Genomic DNA, 25,218 nt, shown 5'->3' on the forward strand with positions numbered 1-25,218 from the left:
CCCCCACCCCACCTCCCAGCTCTGCTTGAACGCTCCCCCCCGCTTTCCTTTTAGCTTTTGTAAGTTACACGTCAAAAATGCCCGATCTGACATCGGTGCTCACTTCTGTTATGTTTTCTCCCTCTAGTAAAATGTTTATCGGTGGACTGAGCTGGCAGACCTCCCAGGTAAGGGAGGGAGGGGGGGACGCCTGGGTCCCCCCCTTCTTGGCTTCTTTATTGCTCTTTGTTATCCCAGTGTAGGAGCACCCCCCCCCCCGCCATTGGCTCCCCACTTCTCCTGTGCAAGGTTATTTTTTTAAATAGCAAATCCTTTCTGAGCCCTCTATGCGACCTCTGTTGCCGAATTTCCCCCGCGTGTGCAAAAAACGCAAAAACAAAACAGAATAACAACAGAAAACTACTTTTGGTTTTTGTCCTTGATCAAAATTTGCATTGCTTTTTTCCCCCACACCTTCTCCCCCCACCCCCATCTCTCTCTTTCTCTCTCTACAGATAGCCTTAGAGACTATTTTAGCAAATTTGGAGAAATTAGAGAATGTATGGTCATGAGAGATCCCACTACGAAACGCTCCAGGTAAACCATTCCCTTCTGGATTTTGCCTTTATTTTAGAACAAAGTTTAAGTGTTATTTTTGGAGGCGTCTTAAGTAGCTAAGCGGATTTAGAATGGGGCTCAGGCATGTGGCTGGTTTCGAACGTTGCTCTATTCCACCCCCGTCCCCATAACCTCAAAGGTTATTGTAAATTGGGGCTTGAACTCTGTCTGGTTATAGAGATCCCCAGCTCTCCGTCTTTAAGTCATTTCCCCGACGCTTCTTTTTCTCCTGTTTAAAATGACATTCAGCTTCATTCACTTTCCACGTAGTTTTTTTTTTTTTTAAATGCTTCTTCCCACTCCCAGCTCCCCAAACTCTTAAACCCCTGTTAGGGAGCTGGATGAATCTCTCCTAAGTGCCGGGTTTTCATCGGAATAAAACAAAGCGTTGAGAAAGGAAAGGGGAGGAGGAGGAGGAGAGGAAACTGAGGTGGCGAAAGAGTGGAGACACCAGCTTTTTCCAAGTTACCTCCACTAGCCCTGCCCCCGTCCACTTCCCCCATTAACCTTGGTGTCGTTTCTGGCGAGGTGGAGGGCTGTAGACCCGAGGGCGATTGGAGGCGGACTGTGGGGGGCGCGGGGGAACTTTTGCTCCCCATTCTGCAGTAGGGCTCACTCCCTGTTGCTTTCAATGGTGTCACATTTTCTTGTTTGTTTTTCTCCCTCTTTGTCTCATTTCAGAGGCTTCGGTTTCGTCACGTTCGCAGACCCAGCAAGTGTAGATAAAGTATTAGGTCAGCCCCACCATGAGTTAGATTCCAAGACGGTAGGTTGCTTTTCCTTGTTGTTGTTTGCCCCTTTTCAGGACCAATCTGAGCATTGACAGCCCCACTTAAAGGGACAGTGCCTTCTTTTGCTTCTGTGCTGAGAGCCAGGTACTTTTAAGCAGAGCTTGCGAATTGGCACTGAAGTTTGCTACCATCGCTGGGCTTGGGGTTTTCTTTTTAGAGCCTGTCCCAGTGGCTGCCAAGGCTAGACTCGGGGGAGGGGTCCATTGGAGGGGGGGGTGGTGCTATTTTCAGGGCCAAGGGACCCTGCAAAGAAACTCCACCACTGAGCAAAGGCAACTTTTCTTTGTCAGCCGAGGGAGCAGAGAGGGAGCATACAGCACGCTTAACCAACTGTGGCTGTGGGAACTGGCTTTCAGAGGGCACAGCCTGCTTCCTGGCTCAGGGGGCCAGGGGCCAGGAAGAATCCAGGGGGCGTTAATCCAGGTCCAGGCAACAGGTTCCTCCTGGGGCACTTTGGTTTTGGAATGGGGTTTGAGAAGGAAAGGAGCCGCTCCCAGGGCCAAACTGGGCATCCAGGGGCTGACTCCAGATGGCGTGAAATCTAAGGCTGATAAGGCCTTGGGTTTCCAAGTGATTTGTTTTTTTCCTTTTCTTTCTCAGATTCTTTATTCTGAGTGTGGGTACTTTTATAGCATTTAGGAGGTTTTGAAGCCTGGTGTTGAGGGGCGGGGAAGTCTCTAGGTAGAGGTCAGAAGAGGAAGGGAAGAAAGAGTATCAGTATAGAATAATTCATTTAATGGGGTATGTGTGTATGTATGTGTAATGTTTTATTTAGACCCTTGTGTTGGCTCTGTGCTCACCTCCCTTCCCTTTATATCTTCTAGAATTTTCCCACAGTTTTTATACATCTTGCCAAAGCAGGGGACCTGAGGTGACATTGGGATGCAGTGCTGGGCTACTTGGGACTCACTTCTCTGGTAGTGGGACAAGGCAAGGGGTTGGGTTCTAGTCCCAGCTGCCCCTTTCAAACTTTGGGAAGTTGTTCTCTGCCTCAGGCCTCACTTTCCTCTTCTCTAAAATAAAGGAGTGGAACCGAGATGATATTCCAAGTCCCTTTTTAAAAAAAAAATTTTTTTATTGATTTCAGAGAGGAAGGGAGAGGGAGAGAGAAATAGAAACATCAGTGATGAGAGAGATCAGCTGCTTCCTGCAAGCCCCACACTGGGGATCGAGCCCACAACCCGGGCAGATGCACTTGATCGGAATCGAGCCCGGGACCCTTCAGTCCGGAGGCTGACGCTCTATCCACTGAGCCAAACCGGCCAGGGCTCCAAGTCCCTTTGGACTTTAACATTAAATAAAAGAAAAATAAGACAAAAACCTGGCCACTTTTGGTGTGCCTGCAATGACTGCAAATTTACCCTCTTTGGATAAGACTCCACACACTCAATTGTACTGGATTTGTCATAGCCCCTGGCCCAGCCTTTTGGTCCTTTTAGGTCATATAATTTCAGGGACGGTCGTTTGTAGGATGATAATGGATATTTGAAGAATTATTTTACTCTTTGATTTTTGGCTAGACATTTCAGAAAGCTAGTAAAATTAGAGGGCAAATATTTCAAAGCAAATTCGGGAATGTATTATCCATTCCCTCTCCCCACCCTGGGTAGGCGAAGGAGTATTTGGTTTCTACAGTAGCTGGTGGGTCATATCCCTCACTATCAGGTGCAAAGCCTGCAGTTTCCCCTCCCTAATTGTGTGTAGACGTGTTTTAGTTCCTATGATTTAGTATAACATAGCTTTTGACTTTGTTTCAACCGTTCAGTGCAGGAGGCAGAAGCGGTTGGTTTATTGACATGGAAACAGAGGATCTTGTTTACCGTTACCTTAAAAGCTTTGTTTAGGTAATGGCCATTCACATCCAAAATAGTACCCTAGTCCTTTCCTAGAGGATTTGTAGCTACAGTAAGTAGAGCTGAACCTAACTAACTAATGTTTTAATTTTTGGTAGTTTTCTTTTTTGTTCGTGTTAAAAAAATAGTTGACAGGGATGTGCAAAAGGTTGGGATTTGCCATGCTTACCTTGACCTGTCCTCTCCCTTGGAGATCTCAGCACACCGGAGAACTCTCATTGTGGAACTCACGCTGTAATCGCGACATCCAATGCAGGAATTCCGAATTGGCTTTGAGTTTTGTAATTTTAGATATTTTTGTTTAGTGCTCCATTCTTCCCTACTCCCAGCCCCCTCCAGCTCCTGGCCTCTTCCCTAACACGTCCCTCACCTTTTACCCGACAAACAAGATGACTTATTATTGCAATTGTGTGCCTGTCAGCTAAAAAAAAAAAAAAAAAGACTTTGAGAGTGTTTACGAAGAGAAGAGACGTATCTGTCTTACGCTGGGTCAACAGAATGGAAATCCACACCTGTTGTATTTCTCTCGTAGACAGCTCTAGTCAGCGCTGAATACACCTGTAGATGCGGTAATGTTAATCTTGATGAAAGGATAGTTTCCTAGATCAGAGATTTCTCTCTTTTAGTGTTTGAAAACTAATCTCTCATTTCTCAGGTGATGTTGAAAGGTAGAAAACAAACACGCTGCAGACTTTTGTTAGGTCTTTAAACCACTTTAATAAAAGTGGTAGGTCTTTGTATGTCGTACCCGCCGGGGTCCTAAGGGATGCGAAGTCTGCGAACAAGAATGAGCTGTCGTGTGCTTTTCCTCCCTCTGTGCTTTCTCCCAGAGCATTACTCTTATTTATTTATTTAACCCCCTGGCAGAACTGAAATGAAGGTTCAGATTTACATTTTAAAAGGGGGGGGAATCTTAATCTGAGAGGCAAAGCCTGTAAATAACTACGTGGTAGCAACATTCATGCCACTCTCCCCATTGGATTTCACCCAGTGACTCATGACATTTAGAAATCTAATGAAAATCAACGTTGGGAATCTTTTTTTATTCCTTCCCTACCCATATTTTCTATTCATCACCTTTTCCCCAGCCTACTAGATTCAAATGCTTCCGTGGGAATTGTTTGAATTTTAAAGCCAGTCCCTGATTGAGACTCGTGTTCTGTCAGTGGTCTAATCTAGGGTTGAGGATGTTTTCCCACTGGGATTGGGGTTAGGGCAAGAGAATACCCTGATTGTTATGCTACATTCTCATTTCTTTTTTTAGTAAAATTATTTTTACCCTCTCCCCTTGATGATGTTTATTTGGGTTTAGGTTGCTTATAGATTTTTTTTTTAACCCCTCTGTAATTTTTAAAATCCAGGTGGATGTTAGCTCATGTGTTTCCTTTATTTTAATATTATTATTATTTTTAAGAACCAAGTCAGGCTCCATAGCTTTTACTACCTGTTTTCTTTTGAGATATAACTACAGAATAAACTATCCCTTTGATTAATTTTAGATAACTTTTGCAAAAACGTGTGAATTAATTCAAGCAGAGTATTGCGTTGGATGTCTATGGAGTGTTTTTGGATGTCATTGATTTTCAAAATTTTTGGAATCCCCTTCCCCTCCTGTGTTGTTGAGTTCTCACCGGGGAGAAGAAATGCCATCCAGCTACTGCTGGAAGATTCTTACATTTAATTTTCAGGCTATGATTTTTTTCAGTGATTATGTTCCCATCTTTTTCTCCCAGCCATGCATTGCAGATTAGATCGATGCATTCAGTCTCTGTATGATTCAGTGTCTGTAGGCCCTGGCCTACATAAGAATCCATGAGATCTGGTTCATTAACAATATCACACATCGAGTAACATGGTAGGACATTTCAGAAAGGCTAGCTATGTTTATTACATTTTTGGGGAGAAACCATTATGTCTGGATCCAAGTTTAAAAAACTTTTCTGGATTGCCCGAGATGTTACTAAAAGCTGGGTTCAAAGCCTGAGAAATGAGTGATTAATAATTAGGTGATTAATCATAATTTTTTTCCCTCTCCTGAAAGTATTGCAATTGACTCCCACTTTTCCATTTTCTCCTAGATTGACCCCAAGGTTGCATTTCCTCGTCGAGCGCAACCCAAGGTAAGTAGGAGAACTGGCAATAGGATTGTAGCACTCAGACACAGTTGCCAAGGATTCCAGGTTTCAAACACAGCTCTGGCAATGCAGCACTGAATCCTGGTGCACGCACTTCCTGGTGACGGCACGTGGCTATGAGAGGCCAGGCGCTTGGAGATAACCTGCGTCTGCAAGTCAGCCACCCGGAGGTGGGTTATGAGCGTACAGCCAGGGCAGGGACAAGCCTGATCCTTAGGGGGAGGACACAGCTCCGTCTGGTGCAATATCTATGCACGTGTTCTATTTATTTTTTAAGCACTGCCAAGATCATATCAGGAAAAGTTGGACATTTCCTTGTGACCCTTTTTGGAGGGTACTCTTTTGAGGCCTTACAACTTGGAGTTTATGGAGAGGAGGAGAATTTTAGCAGCTTGTCCTCTCTTGGAAAAACAACTTCGTCGACCCATAAAGCCCTAAATCCGACTGGGGAGTCTGTGGATGCCTGGCTTTCGGGTTGGTTGGATAAATAAGGGCACACTTGAAACCCGCTCCGCTCCTGCTCTTGCAAGTGCTGGTGCCTGGGCGGAGAAGCCCTGCAAATGTTGTAAGCTTGTCCGAGTGGTACTACAAGACTTGCTCAAAGGCTTGAGATAGGCCTTGGCTTTTTCAGAAGTGTGTCGCTAGGAGTTTTCACGGAGCTTGCCAGGTGTGGCTGTGGGAACACAGCTGCCCGAGCCTGAGGTGAAACGTGAAGGGCTTATGGCTTACCTTGAAATTTGCACTTTTGCATTAAACTTTTTTTCTTTCCTGTATAGCATTGGAAGAAAGACTTTATCTGCACCTTGTGGCCTTGGCATTCTTTAAGGAAAGGGGAAAAGGTGAAGCTTCTGATTGTAGGTCGTAAAGAAAACGGGCTGTGGCTTTAGCAAACTCAGTTTATTTCTTTAAGCTCGGTCTCCCAGAGTGGAACCTTGTGATTGTGTTACAGGGAGGAGTGGTTTTGCACGTTAGTGAAGAAAAAGTTGGAATTATGGCTGGTATTTTGAGAATTTCAGGTCTGATTCTGCCATGCGATTCTCTCCCTCCCTCCCTCCCTTTCTTCTTTTTCCTTTTTTTCTTACTTTTCTTCCTTTCTATCTAAGAAAGCACAAATCCCTTAAGTAAATAGAGTGAAATACTTTTTTTAAGGCATTTTTTTTCTAATGTTAAGCGAATAAAAGGAATTAATGAGCCAAAGCAGTTCGATTATTTCTGTACTGAGCACGAACTTTGGGACTGTCTGAACTGCTTAAAAGTTGCTTTCTGAACTCTGGGTGACCCTTGACATTGCAGAAGGCTTCCAGAATAAGCAGCATTTCCTGGGTTTGGGAGAATTGCTGTTTCTTCCCTAAGTATGAATCTTCAAATTTCCAGGTTAGTCATTTGATCACCCAGAACTGGGGTCAGATTACTCTAGAGGGAAACTGGAAAAATCCCTGACTTGGTCAAACCATGGGTTTGACTTGTTTTCTCCTCCCACTTGCTTCTCCCCCCATTTTTTTTTTACAAGAAGGCAGTATATATAGATATATTTTTTAATTAGATGAAGGATTTAGCAATTTTAAATGCTTCTTAAAGACCGAGACTTTTTAAAAGATGTTTTTATTGATTTTAGAGAGAGGAAGTGAGAGGGGGAGAGAAAGGAACATCAATGTGAGAGAGATAGGTGGATTGGTTGCTTCTCATTGAATCCACAACCTGGGCATGCGCCCTGACTGAGAATCAAACCGGTGATCTGTTGGGGCATGGGATGACGCTCAATCAACTGAGCCACATAAGCTAGGGCATGTTTCATTTTACTATATCATGGCATTTGGTTTTTCAATGATGCATTCAACTTGAACACGAGACAGGATATTTCTTAAACTTGTCAGCATGTACACACACCTATCCGCCCCCCCGCCCCCCCCTCCTGCCCCCGCCAACCCGGAGCCTGGGATGTTTTAGGTGAATGTCACACTTAGATGTGAAGAAACCAGTTGGGGAAGGACATCTTTCCATGGGATTCTAGGGATTTTATAACAATACCTTGTTTTTTATGACACACTTTACAAAGGACTTTCCTATCCGTTATCTCCATCTGAATCTCAGGTCCAGCGACATTGAGCAAATTGCCTTCTCTCAGTCTCAGTTTGCTCATCTGTAAAATGGAAGTGATGACAGTATCTCCCTCAGAAGGTTGTTGCGAAGAATAAAAGCCTGGCACAGGGTGAGGGCCTCGTAACTCATCACCACCACCACCACCACCACCACCATTATTGTTGGTTTAATCATTTTTGTTATTGATATTATCAAGCTGGACAGCCTGACTCGATCCCGGCTGCGCCACTCATCAGCTGTATGAATTTGGGCAAATCATTGAACTTCCCTGCACCTCAGTTTCCCCATCTTGTTGAGTTTTTGTGTGGATTAAATAAATTAATAAAGGTAAAGTACTTAAAAAAAGACCCGGTGCAGTGTAATACCTATGTGTTACCTGCTGTTTTTACTGTTATTTTAATTAGCCCCTCACCCCAATTCAGTGAGAGGGCTGGTAATAATAATAACGATATGCATTGAAGTGCCAGGCACGGTGGAGGGACATTATGTATAGTAACTCATTTTGTCTTCACCTCTGTCCTGTGAGGTGGATAGTAGCACTATCTCTCTTTTATAGATGAGGAAACCCCAGTGCACGTGGGTTGAGAAGTATTACCAGGGAACCCACCCAGGCAACCTCCATGCTGGGCCCTCTCCCAGTGCGCTGGCCTGGGGAGGGGTAGTGTTGTATCCCCTCTCTGTTAGGGGCAGGAGGTGTCAGAGTGGTCACCAGGCTGTGAGGGGCAGAACCACAGCCAGCATCTCAGGACTTTGAGGTGCCGTGGTTGGGTGATTAGCCCAACCCCGATGATATCATCCCGTTGTGTGGCACTGTCTGCTAGCAGCTCTCCATCTGACCCCCGGGGCATCTTTTCAGATGGTTCTGGAGTTGCTCAACCCCAGGGAGGCAGCTGGGGAAATGGCGAGGTGTGGGGTGGTTGGGAGTCGGGACAGGGTGGGGAGAAAGCACCTTCCTTGTCCACCGTTATTTTCTGATAGAATCTGAGCCCAGCCACGGGGATTTCAGACTCATTCATGTTGGAGGCCAAAACCCGCTGGCAGGAATAGAGAACTTTAAGTCAAGACTTATTTATTTCTTGTTTATCTCCCTTCAGTAAAACTTCTGCGTGTGCGTGTTAAGGTCCCAGGGGCAAGGTGAGCTGTGCCCCTCCTCGTCGACTGGGTGAGGAGCTTGTAGATGATATGTCAGCGTGTGTTTCGGTTACAATTCATTTCAGTGCTTTCTGGCCGCCCCTCCTTACTGACACTCGCCAGAGAAATATTCCGTGGAGGTGTTAAAACAAGACCAGTGGAAAGAAACTGTAACTTAAGATGAAAGAAAATCCCTGGCAGTGAAGAACAGATTTCGTATTAGTACTGTCATAATATTCTTTAATGTATCACATAAATAAAAACCTGTTTTGACCACAATTTTAACGAGCGACCGAAGGAGGAGTTTTGAATCCCGCCGTTCATTTATCCCCTTTGCGATGTAAATGTTCACGGTCTCAAGTGAAGTGCGATGGGGCTTTATTAACCAGTCGGGCGACTCTTCAGAGACTAGTGGCCGCTAATTAGTGAAGTGCATTTTGATCAGAAGAAGATGGGTCTGTTCTGTATCTTCCTATTTCTCCAGATGATCATTTCATTTTGTGAAATATGTAAGAGTTTCCCCCTCTATCTTTTTAAAAATTAAAATGGTCATGCTACTCTAAAAAGATGACTTAATTTGAAGCCGTTGGAGAAACGGAGATGATTGGGATCAATCATGTCACATATCCTTCCGTCCCTTTGGACTGATGTGCTGGCGGCCTCCGTCCCTTTGGACTGATGTGCTGGGTTCTTTTTCTTGTAGGACAAACCAAGAGACTGCCTAGGATCTTGCAGCAAGAGTGAGTCTGGGCATAGCTCTGTCTGCCCTCATTATCCTTGTGTATAAGAAAGTTTTCCCCCCTGTTGCCATTTTGCTCCTTAAGTCTTAGAGGCCATAACCTTTCCCAGTTGCCTTCTGTTGCAGCTGGTGACCCAGGCGCGTTACCTACGCCCCTTCTAGCCCTGGTTTCCTTCTCTTTAAAACAGGGACCGTGTAGCGCTTCACCTGGTGCTGTTTCCAAGGTGAATGCGGCAAGTTTCTGTCTGGCACCTGGCAAAAATGTCTGCTGATAGTATTATTAATTGAATTATTTTTGTGAAATAAAAAAAAAAATATGATGGTGAAAATGCCCTAAGAAAATTCTTAATGGGAACGTAAGCCCCCTGATGGCAGGGGGCTGTTGCTGTTTGGCGGTTGGTAACTGTTAAGCGCGTGAGTGGAACCCCGCCTGCCTTCTTCACAGTGGAGGCAGCTGCCACCCAGGGAAGTTCTGTTCGCTGCCCGGTCACACGGCTACGTTGCGGCAAGGCTGAGCTGGAAGGCAGGTTTTTCTGTTCCCAGGAAGGTTCTGTTGAGCAGGCATCCAGATGGGTGCAGCGCAGCACGGGCGTTTTCCACGCGCACCTCCTGTTCCGCACCTCCTGTTCCGGGGGAGCGGTTTCTTGGCAGCTTCTCAAGGGCGAGGGGTGAGTTTTCGGCATCTGGCCTTCCCCACTGCTGTGGGTCGGGTCATGCGAGCGTCTTACCATCTTGGAGGATCTGCAGCTGTCATCTGGGCAGCCACAGTTAACAGACCTAGGGTGGGTTTCTGGTTCCCAGTGGGGGGAGGTGGCGGTGTGTCTGCAGCCCGTGTCCACACTGCCAGGACCCCGGGGGTTAGTGGCTTAGCCTCTTTCTTGTCGGGGACGGCAGCTCCTTCCTGCGTTCCTGCCAGCAGCAGGTGTCAGCTCAGGGGGAGGGGCATCTCGTCCTACAAATGTCCTTTCCCGGATTCTGCCTTTCCTCACGTGCTCTCGTTTCAGTGTTAAGGTCGTTCTCCTGTGTTCTGTGTCAGAGAGTTTGGCAGACGGGTGAGAATCCCTGTCCCCCATGAAGGGAGGAGGAGGAGGAGGAGGAAGGCACTCTCTGAGGAGCCAGCTGACCCTCTTGGGTGCCCCTTGAGGCAGCACCCCTTCTTCTTGTCCTGTTTTGTATTTTTAAACCCAAACATTCTTTGGCCGAAAGTGCTGAGAACACACAGGGAGATGCAGCTCATCATCTCTGGCCTCTTGTTTGATCCGGAGTATCTATTTCTTAAGAGCTCGTTTAATTGTTTCTCATTGCTGACTCTGTGTGTGCCCGCTTTGGTGGGTTCAGGACACCCTCCATGGCTTCCTGGTGCCCAGCGAACAGTCTGAACTTTTTAGCCTAATAGGGAACGTCCTTCAGTATCTGTCCGCGGGGAGGGGCGGGGTCTTCTTTCAGCTTATTTCCCTGACTCATCCACCTTCTGCTGCCTTGAAACTGAGTGTCTCCCTTCTCCGAATAGCTGTCCTTTTGTGGATCCCATCTGCTCTGCCCTTCCTTCTCTCTACTGTCAAAAACAGACCCCCTTGCAAAGCCCAACCTAATCGTTACCTCTTCCGCACAGCCATCCCTGCTCCCTCCCTCGTGGACACCATACTTCTTCCTCTGGATTTCCACAGCTCTTTACCTATTCTTTGGTTATAACCCTTTCGACCATCATAGGTTAGCAAAAACATCCATTAGGCATTGTGCTAGGCACTCACTCATTCATCTGCTCACCAAACGTTATTGAACACGTACTGTGTGCCAGGCCCTGCGTGCGGTTCTGGGGACAGTGTGGAGAGTAAGACAGAGTCCCTGCCCTCATGGGCTTTCACTCCTAGTGGGTCAAGTTAGCAGTGAGTAAATGGACAAGCACATAACGTGCCAGTGGGTGTGAAAACCTATGCGGGGCGAGAGTGATGGAAGGGGTGGGGCTGGACCAGATGTTTTCGTACAGTCATTTGCCACTTTGAGTATTCCATTATTATTTATCATGTTCCACACCAGGGACTGTGGTAGGCGCTTCATTCTGAGTTTATGGTTATTTAGGTTCATGCCTTATTGCCTCCACTGGGCAATAAACTCTAAAGGTACAAGCATATTTTACTAGTAAGAAACCCTTCGCTTTGAATACTGCTCTTTTGCACATCTTGGGTCTCCATTTAGATAGAATGAATGCAGCAGACACAGGAGACACCGTTCTTGTCTTCAGGGGTCTTACCTCCCTGCTGGGAGGAGGGGCCTGTGTTGCAGGAGAGGACGCACGGAGCACAGTAAGAAAGGTAGGAACAGCATTTAGAGGAAGGAGGAGTGCAAACAGCTTCTTGGAAGAGGTGCTCTTTGCCCCAGATCCCGTAGAACAGGTAGGAAGGAAGAATGGCAGGAATGCAGTTTTCCTACCAGGGGCCAGGAGAGGTCTGGGCGTGCGGCTCTCTGTCGCAGAGGGTGTGTGCTGCAGAATGCTCCCGGGTGAGGTATGGAGAGGAGGCTGGGGCCAGGCTGTGGAAGGCCTTGAATGCCGGGCAAAGCAAACGAGTTTGTGCTTTACTTGGTAGGTGCCGGGAGCCCCCTGTGTGTGTGCGGGATCCCCGGGATGCCCCGTACCACGTTAGGAGCTCTTTGGGGCCAATCTAGAAGCTGGGGTCACACCTAGGACTGTGGCCGATGCAGTTTTGCCGAGAGTTTCTCGTCCTGGGCTTGTGCCGTCAGCGAAATTCATAGCGCATTCGCCCTGGCTGTTGACCCTTCTTTGGGAGTGATGTTCTTGGCAGCTACCACCCCTGCTCTTTGGGGTGTGTGGCAGCTACAAAAAAGCTCTGTCATTCTCATGTCTCCATCTTCCTCTCCACCTCCTTAACAAGATGCCGCGATGCAGACAAAATTCTAAAGTTCAGTACTCTGTCCTTGTCCAAGCTGTGCTCGTGACCTTCCCGGATGTAGGCAGTGAGATGTCACTCCTTGGTATGGAAATCACAGGTTGTCTACATGACGTGAGTGCACGTGCCCCGTGGCTCGGAGCAGCCTGACCTGGGACTGCATACGTGGTGTCTGCCTGGCGTTACCTGGGGCTGAGTGGCTGCCTGTGATGAGCAGGAGGCTTTGGAATTGCACCCTCTGCTTTCTGTGTGGGGTGAGAGGAGTGAGCACTTGTGGTCTGAGGACTGAGCACCCCGTGGTACATGGCAGCCTAGGGTGGTTGGTCCATCCGGAATAGGCATTCCAAATGCAACAAGGTGTTCCCACTCTCCCTCTCTCTCAAGGGTAGATAGCATCAGGCTCCCAAGCTGGAAAGTTATTTTCCAGGTTGGGCTCCTGGATGCCATCCTTCTCTATTTTAGCTTTGCGACCTTGAATAACCCAAAAGAAAAATTCTAACTCAAAATGATGGCTGTTGCTTATTGTGAGTCAGTGTGTTCGAGGCACCGTGCTGAGCCTCTGTATACGTAATCTCCTTTCATTTCACCCTTACAACAGTCTCCACTTGACAGATGGATAAACTGAGGCCTAGTGAGGTACGCAGCTTTCCTGGGGCCATAGAACTAGCAAGGATCAGGGTTGGTGTTTGGGCCATCTGAATTCTGTGTCCTGCCTCCCTTAACCTCTAAGCCCCTCTGCTAGGGGTGGGGGGCTACATCCAACACGACTGGGTGGATTTTAGGTTCTTGGAGTTTGCCTGACTGCTGTAAAGTGCTCAGGCCAAGGAAGAAAATTTGGCCAGGAAGCTTTAGGTTGGCTTCTGTTGCCTGTTTTATAAAAACCTGATTCGCATAGTTAAATGTCCTTATAGTAGCTATGGAATTTTGGACAAATCACGTAATGTTTTTTGTTTTTGTTTTTGCCTCCATTTCTTCACCTATAAAATGGGGCTTTTAAACAGTACCTACATTGTAGAATTGTTAGGGAGATTACATGGAGGGCCTCGGGTGATATCTGCACATAGTAGGTTCAGATGGCACTGCCCAGATCACAGGAGGCCCTTACCCAGGAGCCTATGGGTCGAGTGGTACTGTTGCTGCTTTCTAGGGATGATGACAGAACCGCCTGTGTCGGTGGGTTGGCCTGCTCCTGGGGTCCTGGCTCTCAAAGGGGAGACGGCTTGCATCCTTTATCTTGGGGATGCTCAGTGGGCACTGGGAATTCATTTCCTTTTCCATATCTGATGCTGTGTTTTTGCTGCCTCTGAGAGCGAAGTCCTGGGGCGCAGCTCGGGGACAGCTAAGACACCGCTGTGTGAGAGGTCTCCCCCTGAGCCTTCGCTCTCCCAGTCTTGGTCTTTATCTGCCTGGGGGCAGGTCCACCAATGAGGGATCTGAAAGCATCACATTCATTTATTTGTCACTGGCTGTGACAGGCAAGTTAATGCTAATGGATTCTTTTTTTAGCCTGTTGTCTGGGATGAGTTTCTCCCCAATGTCCTGAAATCTAAGGCATCAGGGGAATGTGTAACTTTTATGGTAGGGGAGGATTTAAAAAGATAAATGGGGCTTTGTGTGTGAGGGCCTTAAATTTAGGTTAGGGGTGAGAGCGGGCAAGGGAGCGTCTTCTTTTTAAGAAATCCATTCAGAGCTCTAAATTGCTGTTTCTGTTTCAATTATGTGACAATTTCAAGGGTTTAGAAAAATCTAATAAAATGGTCTTGATGATGCATTCTGGGGAGAGAGTGCTTTAGAAGATCCAGGAGAATAAATTCCTCAGGGGTCAAGAGAGTCTCATTCCTGCCACCTCAGGCCTTCTTTCGTCTGGGCTTTTACATTTTTATTGTTTTGAAGGGCAGAAAACAGTGTTGGAATGTATTCAGCGCTTCAGCCGTATCCTCCACCGAAATGAATTATTCTCTTTGGGCGATTGCAAATAGACGGGCCGTTTGCAATCACTAGCTCCTTTATTTTTTTATTTTTTATTTTTTAAGCTGGCGTGTTGTAAATGACTTTCAGAGCATGGTTTGTGTGTGTAGTGGATTTTAAATAAAGAACCAAAGAGAAGAAACTGGAGGAGAGGGGTAAGAGTGAGAAGAGAGGCCCTATCAAAGTTTTTTCTTTTCCGTCTTCGGGCTGGCTGCAGGAACAGAGAGCAGAAAGACCTACTGTCGCCAAGCGTGAAGCTGAGTGACATTAGCGAGGGGACCGCTCTGGTGGGAGGGGGACCAGGAGCCCTGGAAGGAGAAGTTCCCCTGCACGGATGCATGGGCGGCTGCGTGTTTTTGCGTGCACCGGGGGGGGGGGGGGTGCCTGCGTGTTTTTGCGTGCTCGCCCTTTGTTCCTCACTCTTCTGATGACAGTTTTCACACCAAACCCTGCTCAGTTTGCTACAATATTCTTCATCTGTTCCCACCTCCTGAAAAGTAAAGTTTTAAATGGAGAGGCTGTTTGTTTTACCTTCCAGGTACTTTGCTGGAGCTGGGGTGGGTGGCCTGGGAAGCTGAGCTCGCAGAGCTGGGCGCTGCTGGAACACCAAAGCCAAGAGTGCGAAAAGTCAATAGCCTCATCTCTGAAACGGATTCCTGGGAGGTGGGAAGAGAAAACCCGTGGGTGAACAGTGTCTTTTTCTTTTTTAAGGCCCTAGCCTGATAGCATTTCATATTGATGGTATAAATGAAACATCGCAACAACGGCTTCTTAAATATTTTAGTACCTTGGAGACTATTCCCTGTTTCCGTGTTGCTCTTGTGCAAGAATTTTCAGTTACTCCAGAAAAGCTGCCACATTTCGGGTAGGTAACCTGGCAAGGAGGTGAGAAACCTGGGCATTGATTGCCGCTTCACTGCAGAGGGGCCTTGGGAATACCTGGCTCCATGTTCTAGCAACGAGGCTGCCGTCTTCCACTTTATTCCTTCTCATGGCTTTGGAGTGCGCATTCTCAATAGTAATGGGCAAGTGTTTAAAACTGCCGTGAGACCTTAAGAGAAAAAAGTCAGCTAGGACCAGGGGAGGGGTGGGTGGCTAGAAAGACAGTGTGCATTTATTGATGCATATCTTTTTGGTAAAAATCCTTTTCAACTCAGTTCCCTCTGGGAGAGCTCTCAAATCTGTCATTTTTGTAGCTAAAGGCAAACAAACAAACAAAAATGTTTACGCTCACACACATCACACTTAAAAACCAACCAGTAGGTTCGCCGTCTGTTCCACCTGGGAAAAAAGGAGCGGATGAGGATGCTCGAACCTAGGAAAGCACTGGGCGGTGGCTCTCCACGCGCCCGCTGCGTGTGCGCGTTTCCTCTTCTGTTTTCCAAGCAGACAATTGGTTTTAGTAGGAACTTCTGACTTGATTGGGGGCCCTTAGGAAATTAAAGTGTGTTTGAATTTTACAAGTATAATTTTAATTATGCACATACCGCGTTTTTCACCGGGGAGCCAGGTTCAGAACTTGTTTTCCTATACTAATAGGGGTAGTAAAGCTGATGATGGCAGAGTGCCTTACTCACATGGCTGGGAAAATAAAAATCCACGGGTTGATCATTGTTTTTCCCCGCAGTGCAGGGTGTTCACGTTAACGTCCACACACGTCCCGGGTCCTCGTTAGGAGTGTTTCTTCACTGGATCCACACGACTGTAGACGTAGTCGGGGGTGGGGGGCCGGGAGGAGGACCTCATTATGAATTTTTCTGCTGCACTTGCTGAAAGAATTCAATTAAAGTTCTTTTGAGCACAAGTCCTGCCTGGGTGGCTTGTGTTTGGCACGCTGCCACGTTAGCATGTTATCACCACATCATCCTGTTTGCTCAGAGCCCGCGCAGCCGCAGGGCGAGCTCTCCCAGCTGCCCCTCTTCAGCGCGACCCCAGCGGCTCAGATCAGAAGGTGCCGTGGAGACAGTCGGCCGAGTTCTTCTCCAGGCTGCAAGGAGATGACGGAGAGAGGACCATCAGACCCCCCTGGGCGTCCCAGGAGGACTGACTGTGTTCATGGGAAATGACCGTTTTTCAGGGCATCCAACCGAAACCCCACGTGTCGGGGGAAGTGCATTGTGGGTTTGAACTCGAGAATCCTCAGACATCTCTCTCTGTGCAGAGCCTTGAAAAGCTGCCTAGAGACCAGCTCTTCCGGTCTTGGGGACTGTCGGCTCAGATATTGACAGGAGAGCTTGAAGTGAACAATTGTTGGTGATAGAGAAATCACAAAACCATCATGTGAATGAGCCGCTGTCATTCAGTTTGGGGCCTGAAAATAAGGGAAAAGAAAATCTCCAGAGGTAGTCCTGATCCCACCCCATCCTCCTGCTTGCATCCAATCACCGACTTCATCATTTTTCTTCCTTTCTGTTGAGGTGGCACGGTTTAGGGCTGGAGCACGGGCTCTGGGACCAGGCAGCCTGAGTGGGAGTCCTCACCCTGCCACTTGCCAGGTGTGTGGCCCTGAGCAAGTTATCTAAATATTCTGTGCCTTAGTCTTGTCATCTGCAAAATGGAGATAAGAGTCTCCTTCATGGGTTTGTTGTGAGGGTTACATGAATTGACATATAAAGTGCTCGGAAGGGTGTCTGGCACACGTGAAGCGCTGTGGATGTGAGTTATAGTGTTAGGAAGAGTGACGTCCAATGGCAAGTTTGGCCAAGTGCTGATCGTCTGCCTTTCTCTGTGGTTGGAGAACTGTAAGTGCTAGAATCTACTTCCTTACTTATATTTTTCTTAGGTATTGAGAAATACAAAAGAGTATGTATACACATGGCTGTATGGACGTGTGGATATAGACAACAGGTGGGATTGCTGTGTAATTTGCATTGAGATATGTGTGTGTGCTGTAACGAATGAAGCATGTGGTTTGGTAGGAGCACAGCCTCTGGGTTCCCAGGGACCTACTTTAAATTTTGGTGCTTCCTCTGCGACTTTAGGAAGCTGTTTTAACCGTTCTGAGCTTTGATTCTACTCCTAAAGAAATGGAGATAACAGAGTTGAGGGCTTGAAATGAGACACTATAAATAAGGTGCCGTTGACACTTAGAACATGCTAATTCCTTCCCCCATAACCAGAGAGGGGTTTTTTTTGTTTTGTTTTGGTTTTGCATCTTGAAAATGAGAAAGATAGAGTGTTCTGCTCTTGCTGGAGATGAGGAGGCCTGACGTTAGCTAGTAAGTCCTTAGATGGAGTAGAGAAAAGCAGACCATGAGAAGAGGGTGTGGCTTTCCTTAATCTACATGCATTAGGGCTGTGTCAGGGGCTTCATTTCACAAAACCCGAATTTCCAACGGTAGAGAAATACCGTAGACAGTGTCCACAGTCTTTGAAGGTGGGTTTGTTCCTTTGACACTTGGTGGGACCGGAAGTGTGGGGCTGGATGGTTGAAGAGGTTTGGGAGATACTTAGGAGGAGGAATAACTCCAAGGAAATGAAAGATTCCCAACCACGAGTGGGGATATTTGGGAGGGTGGGAGAACGCTGGGATGGGGGACAAGCGTTACCTTTCCATAGAACCTTTCACTTGGGGACACGGGACTTTAGATTGTGAGCTGCAAACCCATGAGCCCCGTCGTGTGAGTGGAATAAGTTGGGCAGAGCTCCAGGAAATGCCCACAGTCCAGCCGCCCGCCTGGTCGGTCGGTGCCTGACCCTCAGATCTACCGTCAGGGCTGGGAAAGCCCAGACGCCTTAGCACACCCACAGTTGTCCAGATCTCGTTCATTTCCAAATTAGTCCCCTCTACTTCCTGTCAGCTGGGTGGAGTTCACCAGGCCTTGCTGGGAGCCCGGAACAAGATTATGATTACAGGTGGATCCTGGGAAGGGGGTGGGCCGTGTGTGGATGTTAGTGTGCAGAGGGTGGGAAGGGCTGGTCTGGAGGAGGGAACTAGTAGATTGCATTGACTAATTATAGGGAAAAAGCCACATTTGCTGCTCCATTAGGTGATCGCTAGGCTATGGAGCCGTTTATTGTAATTAATGCAGAAACAGCAAATAAGTGTTGTGTTTGGAGTGAGGGTCTCCAGGCACCCCTTCCCCCTTCAGTGTTCCACGCCCACTGCCCCCCAACCCCCCATGATCCTTCGAGATAAAGGGACTGGGGACCCCCTCATCTGAAGGATGGCAGTGGAGTCCTGGCCTGTTTTCTGCTGGTTTATTTGGACCAACAAGGAGGCCCTCTTGCCTGATCCCTTCAGAACCTTCTGTAGGGTTTTTACGTTTCTCGGGATGAAGGAGGAGGGACCGACCCGTGCCATCATTGCTATTCTTGCCACAGTCGTTTTAATTTCAGCGCGAACGTGGCAGGCGGCACAGCCAAGTCTACCGAGTTGCGGGCCGTGTGGAGTTGTGATTGCTTTCCTTGATGATTTCTTGTTCAAATCAGCGGTGCTCTTAATTTTCCAGATGAAGTAAAAAGAAAATTGGCGACTCCCCTCCCGTCCTGTGTCTCTTCCTCCAGGTTCTCTGAGCATGACTCTGATTTGGAGGGTTAATATTAATTAGGAACTGGTTTCGACCTCCGTGGCTCAATGAGGGAGCTTCAGCCTGTTCTGATGAATGTGGCTCCTTTTCGAGCGTGTGTGTGTGTGTGTGTGTGTGTGTGTGTGTGAGAGAGAGAGAGAGAGAGAGAGAGAGAGGGAAAGTTTCTGATGTAAAAGCCAAAGGAATAAATATATATAGAGAAAGATGAGGGGCCTGACCCCTCAAGAAATGCAGCAGCTTCTAGCTCTTCAGAGAGGAACAGGAGAGAGCAGGGGCGCCTGGAAATTCTCCCTCTATTTCCCACTCCCTCCCAGCAGCATGGGGCCCTTACCAGCTTGCTGCCGCTGCTCTATGCCTCAGTTTCTCTCTCCGTAACTGAAGGTCATTTCTTTCTTCAGCTTCCTAAGAGAGGCATGACTCATTTCCTTGGTTTCTGAATTGGGTGACATTTCAGTTTGTCCGAGGGGAGTCCCCGGTGAGGGCAGGTCACAGCGAGATGCTTCATTTTGTGCTGAGCCTCGGGGTCCTTGCTTCCAAGCCTGACTCGGCCTTTTGGGGGGGAGGGTGGAGGACAGGATAAGGACAGAGAGCCAGTGAACTCTGCGGCCCGGTGAGGGGGCAGGAGCCCTGGGGAGGAGTGGCCTGCTCTCCTCAGGTTGGATCACGTTAAGGATCTTCCTTTGGCCTCTGGGTTTGGGTTGGTTTTCTTTCTGACAGGTGGTTGGGCAGGAGGGAGGGTGGCTGACCATGGGTGTGTGCTCCAGGCGGGGTGGGAGGGACCCGGCTTCTGGTTCTTAGCTCGGTGCTGATGAACGGAATGTGACCCCAGGCTGGTTGCTGCATAGCTTCATGCCTCGCTTTCCTCTTCTGTAGACTGAGGAAGATCGAGGGGGTGAGTACTGGGAAGCAGAGGTGCTTCGGGTTTAAGAGAATAGGCTTAGGAAGCAGGCAGTCTTTGAGTTTTATTTCTGACCTAATCATTACTACATGACCTCACTTTGCTAGTTCTCGATGTTCCGATCTGTCAAGTGGGGTAATATAACACAGTATTTACCTAACCAGGGCGTGGCAAGGACTACGTGCAACAGTGTTCATACGTGCTTAGCACAGTGCCTTGGGGTGTCTAGCGCTTGGTATGTGGGAGCTGCTTTTCCTGTTACCAGTCACATAGCGGCCTGACTGAAGAAGGTTCCTGAGACGATAGCCAAGGCGTGGCGAAGACAGGGCCACGTCAAGAACACATTTGAGCTGCACAGACTGACTGACTCTGATGGGGCAGCGCTTCCCATAGAGGGAGACTCACCACACAGCCGATTTCTGGACCTTCGATCCTCAGCCAGGCCCCAAGGTGGGATTGGGATCTGCTGTGATGAGGATGACAGTTCCTGGGTTTGCGTCGGGCAGTGGACATATTCACTGTAGGATCCATTATTGGAGAATAGTTACCATAAATGGTGCAAAAATGCGTTGGCTGTTTCAGGGTCTCCTGTAGGCTTTTAGGAAGGCTTCCTGGGGAAGTATGTTGAGGCTGAGCTTGAAGGGTGAATACAGGTGTGAACTGGGGGTGGAGGAGCAGGGTGCATTCTGTGTGTGGGGGGGGGGGGGAGAGGTGGGGACAGGCGAGGCTGGGCCCTGTGCTGATCTTGTCCTTAGGGGATTTAAGAAGGGATGGGAAATGATCAGTTTTGAGTTTTGAAGAGAGATCACTGACAGTCTATGTGGAAAATGACTTACAGAGCCCCGGGCAGATGCGGGGGGACCGGTGAGTGATCTGTGTGAGAGGAGATGGTGGCCTGGCTGGGTTCTTGGAGGTGGAGCCCAGTGGGTGGATTTGAGGTGTGCGGGTGGATTGGAGCAGCGGCGGGGTGATTTGGTCAGCTGAGTGGCCGGTATTAAAGGGACAGGCAAGTTTGGCTTGTCCTCTGTGGACGGAACCCCCAGCTTCCACCTTGGTATGAGCCTGGCTAAGGGGGTTGAAGTTAATCCTTTGGCTGGAAATCTGCACTTTTGGATGTACCCCTGGGGGTAAACTTTTTTTTGAGTGTGCACTTATAGACTTTATTTACAGATGACACACATATACTACTGTGCTAAAATATTATATACCTTATAAGTCATAGACTTATTATATACCTTATAAGTCATAAATAATTTAAAAAGGAAGGGGGGAAAAAAAAGCTAAACACAAATAAAAGTCCTAGTCTTTTCCCCCCCAAACCCTACTTTGGGAACTAGAGTGATAGGCCCCAGAGAGCCATTCATGAGTTTTAGTGTGGGGGTGGCCTGGTCAGATGGCTATTGGGGAGGAGCATTCTTTAAGCCAGAGGCCCTTGGGTGAGTTCTGCTCAGGCCAGGGGTCCATGGGGAAGTGCCCACATGGTCTTGTTACCATGTATAGGCTGGTGAGTCAGGGGCAGGAGACTACAGTGTAACATCCCCCACAGCCCCCCTCCCCGGAAGTGGTCTTGGCAATATCCTAGGAGGTGTGTGAAGGCTCCCAGGGGCTTGATGCCAGCGCGTCTGTGTGTGCTCATCTCACGGGAACATGTGACCACGTTTATTCCTTTGTGGTCCAACATGTACCTATCCTGTCCATCCAGAGGCCAGAAGGCCACCGTAGTCCGTGAGAGAGCAGGGCTCACGTAGAGAACTCGGAATAAGGAAATGCAGTGCCTCTCCGCCACTTCCAAGCCCACCTGGGCCTCTCTTTCCCTTTTGTCTGCCGGGTCGGTAATAATACTCCCCTACCCAACTCCAGAGGCTGCCAAGGCCATGGAGTGGGTTGTTCTGTCTTTGCAATCGCAGTGTTCCTCTCGTTGCCTCTCCCAGCAGTTGGGTACAGCTGCTCTCACTCTCCGGCCGGGTTCTCGGAGGCTGATTCAGGTCCGGCCCGCTCCATTTAGCGCTTCCTTCGAGCAGAACCCAACCAGGGATCTCGCCTTCCAGAGAGTGCCCTGAAAAGCCGTGTTTCCCAACAGACTGCATTTCCGTGCAGCCGTGCTGGGCGGAGGCCGCTGAGCTGCTTTCACGTGAGAGGTGAGCGAATCAAAGGGGAGCCCGTTCTGCCTCAGTGAGGCTTTTGTGTAGAAAGGACCTTCTGGAGTGAAGCGTCAGGCCGACTGACAACTGCCAACGCTGCCCAGCGACACACCTGCCCCGTGGGTGACTCCGAGGGGAGCCCGGGTCGAGAGCACACGAAAGGGCGCCCAGAACCGGGGCTGAGAGGCCCGGTTGAGGTAAAACGACCTGGAGACACGTCTTCAGCTCGGATGTCCGCAGAGCTAGGCCAAAGCAGCTGGCTGAGAGCATCAACACTGACAATTTATCCCTGCTCTCTCGTCCCTGCCTTTATTTCCTTTGAGATCAAAGCAGGGAGGCTAGAAGTCGCCACTCCAGGGCTCGGTATCAGGCCACGTTGGTGTCCCTTGCTTTGTAACCTTGGGGTTTTGTGTCTTTGCGTGGGGTGATTGGGGTTGCTTTCAAACATGGGGTGGGAGGCGTGTGGTGGTCTCGAGGTCAGAGGGAGCTCTTAGAAATGCCCAGAAAGGACTCTGTGAGGGAAGCAGCCTGGACAGCCAGTCCCCGTGTTCCAAGGACTGCTGGGATGAGTGTGAGGAGTCTGGACATTTCTGTGTGTTAGCCTTGCTGCTCCTCCGAGGGGCCTGCCTGGAGGCAGTTTCGTTCTGCACGGAGACAGGGACAGGCCTGAAGAACCCCTGCCCCTGGGCCCTACTTCTTGCTCAGGTGCCCGGGCAGCGCGTGTGTGGCCAGCTTGGCTTTCGGGATTGGAGGATGTTGCTTTCTGTCGGACGAGTGTCCAGGTCTCAAAATTGATTTTTGATGACAGCGTCCCCCCATTTTCCCATTTCCCCCCTTCCCCTCCTGAGTGTTGTAGCTGGGAGGAGGGTAGCGGTAGTATAGAAGGGAAATATTTTAGCTTGTCTTCTGGTTTTGCATCCGTCGCTGTCACTTTAGGTCAGCGGTTCTCAACCTGTGGGTCGCGACCCCTTTGGCAGTCGAACAACCCTTTCACAGGGGTCGCCTAAGATGAGCCTGCATATCAGATATTTACATTACAATTCATAACAGTAGCAACATTACAGTTATGAAGTAGCAACGAAAATAATTTTATGGTTGGGTCACAACATGAGGAACTGTATTTAAAGGGCCAGAAGGTTGAGAACCACTGGTCTAGGCAGATGTTCCTTGAGAATCCTGAAGCTTTTCTAATAGAGTCTTTCACCTCAGCGACAAGGTGTTACTCACCTCCTCAAAAGCTTCTCCTTTATGCTCTGTGGGGGCAGGGAGAGGGCAAGACGCTCTTCTTTCGGGGAAAATTTGTCTGGAAGAGGCTTGCCGGACTGGGCGGTTGGGTGGCCGCTATTAAAGTTTTAATAACCGAGGAGGCATCTGGGCCCCTCCGAGGCAGGCAGCCCTCTGGCCGAGAGGGTTTGCTTTGAAAACAACGTGTTCACCTTTAACTGCAAACGGCTGTGACGGGAGTTGTATTTAATTTTAAATTGCCCATGTCCAGCAGCCCTCTGTTACTCTTCAAACAATAAAATGTTTTTCATCTTCCTGCAGCTGTGTTCTCCGTGTGGGGGCCGGCCCCTTCTGGGGGGAGAGGGAGCTCGGGTGCCCCTCCCCACCCCCGCTCTCCTCCCTTTCAAGCTGTGGGGTGGGGGTGGGGGTGTCTAGAAAGCAGGTTCCATTAGGTGTGGAATCTCCACCCACAAACCCTCCAGAGCGAGTGGCTGGGAGGTTTATAAGCAAAGGCCGAGGGGGGTCAGTGAGTAATGGCAGCCCCTGGGGCCCGAGCGCTTCCTCCTGGCAGAACCCAGAAGGCGGTTTCTGTCCCCAACCCTTTCAAGATTCCGTATCTTTTCCTCTCGGCCCCTGCCCCCCCACTTCAGGGGGCTTGATTTGTCTGTGATAATCAGAAGCAGATTTTGGCTCCTGATCCATTATAGATGTGTTTGAGATGGATGCCAAGCCATAAGCCACTTGAAGAGCATGTGAAAGTATATTTACATACACAAGAAAGGAATGAAGAGAAAGAGGAAAGAAATGGGCTCTTCCAGATCCCCAACGAAAGCCAAACAAACAAAAAATCCTGAAACGGCAACACATAATAACAACAACGACAAAACTCAATCCAGGCCCCCAAAAAGCATGGGAAGAGATTTGGCTCCGGAGTCAGCAAAATTGGTGAAGGATGTTCAAAGGGTGGAGGACACACATGGCGACGCCGGAAGCATGGGCTTGGGGGTGCTTTCCCAGAGTCCGGGGGCCACTCGGGCCCAGGCTTGGTGGAGGGGGCAGGTTGGTGGGGACGCATGGGGTGCTTTCACATGGTGCCCAGCGGGACTGTGTTTCTCTCCAGGATGCCCCCGAGTTAGGGAATATCGATTGCTCTGTATTTGTAAACAATCTTAGAGGGACGTGGTGCCAACAAAAATAGCCAACTTCAGGAGATTAAAGTGTGTGTGGGGAGGCTCTCCACAGGGGAGCCCGTTGCTCATTGCTCTGGATCAGCACGGGCCAAGATTTATCTTCCCTTTTTAATTCTAAAAAAGGGCCCGCAGAGTTGAGGCCCACAGCGTTGAGCAAGGTTCGAGTATTGGTTTCTTTCCATCCTTGTCAAATTTTTTTCTCTTCTTTAATGAAAGTGCCCAGTCAGCCCCCAGTGGTCCCCTTGGCCTCAGGTTCCAAGGTGGCCTTCCTATCAGCTGTCCTTACGGCTCCCGTCTGTGCTGGTGTCCCCCACCCCCACCGTTTGTGGTTCAGCAGCTCACCCAGAACTCACATTTGTGTCTCCAAACGAAAAGGAAACCTGTGTATGGATGTTAGGGGCACGTGTGTGTGTGTGTGTGTGTGTGTGTGTGTGTGTGTGTTTCTCTCTTAACACTTTTGTCGTCTGTAGCTGTGCAGCCACAGCTGCCTTTGAAATCTGGAAACTGTTTTTTTGAAAAAGCAACTGGAGGGAGGGTAGGAAGAGATGGGGTGGTGTGGTTTGACTATAGTAACAGATTAAATACTCTGACCCCCAATTTTTTTTTAATATATTTTATTGATTTTTTACAGAGAGGAAGGGAGAGAGATAGAGAGTTAGAAACATCGATGAGAGAGAAACATCCATCAGCTGCCTCCTGCACATCCCCTACTGGGGATGTACCCGCAACCCAGGTACATGCCCTTGACCGGAATCGAACCTAGGACCTTTCAGTCCGCAGGCCGACGCTCTATCCACTGAGCCAAACCGGTTTCGGCGTGACCCCCAATTTTTAAAGAAAGCATTTAGTTAAAATATTGTACAAGACAGGTATTGAGAAGAAGAAAGTTTTTAAGTTTGGGAGACCTGATTATCCTGCTGTAGTTTTGTGGGTTTTTTTTGTCACCAGAGACATGAGAAGTGGGCATAACGATGCCATCTTCTTCCCCCTCTGGGGAGAGGCTGGACCGGATGGCC

General features: G+C 48.6%; 1 protein-coding gene across 22 annotated transcripts in view; it reads left to right on the forward strand.

Moving 5' to 3' along the window:
* The first annotated feature begins 41 nt into the window (after positions 1-41).
* MSI2 (musashi RNA binding protein 2) overlaps positions 42-25,218 on the forward strand; it is a 346,479-nt gene continuing 321,302 nt past the window's right edge. For 6 of the 22 annotated variants that reach the window (XM_023759582.1, XM_023759581.1, XM_006095600.3 and 3 more), the window contains exons 1-4: positions 42-167; positions 495-576; positions 1,279-1,363; positions 5,320-5,361. In XM_023759582.1, the coding sequence (XP_023615350.1) occupies positions 542-576; positions 1,279-1,363; positions 5,320-5,361 (162 nt within the window). In that variant the 5' untranslated portion in view covers positions 42-167; positions 495-541. Of the gene's footprint in view, positions 168-491; positions 577-1,278; positions 1,364-2,212; positions 2,260-2,593; positions 3,811-5,319; positions 5,547-6,152; positions 6,231-6,669; positions 6,751-7,467; positions 7,804-8,570; positions 8,897-11,107; positions 11,928-25,218 lie in introns of those variants that run through there. The other 16 variants (XR_002830919.1, XR_002830914.1, XR_002830920.1 and 13 more) reach the window with 16 other exon arrangements.

This window comes from Myotis lucifugus, unplaced genomic scaffold (assembly GCF_000147115.1).
Source record: "Myotis lucifugus unplaced genomic scaffold, Myoluc2.0 scaffold_158, whole genome shotgun sequence".
Taxonomy (NCBI): Eukaryota; Metazoa; Chordata; class Mammalia; order Chiroptera; family Vespertilionidae; genus Myotis; species Myotis lucifugus.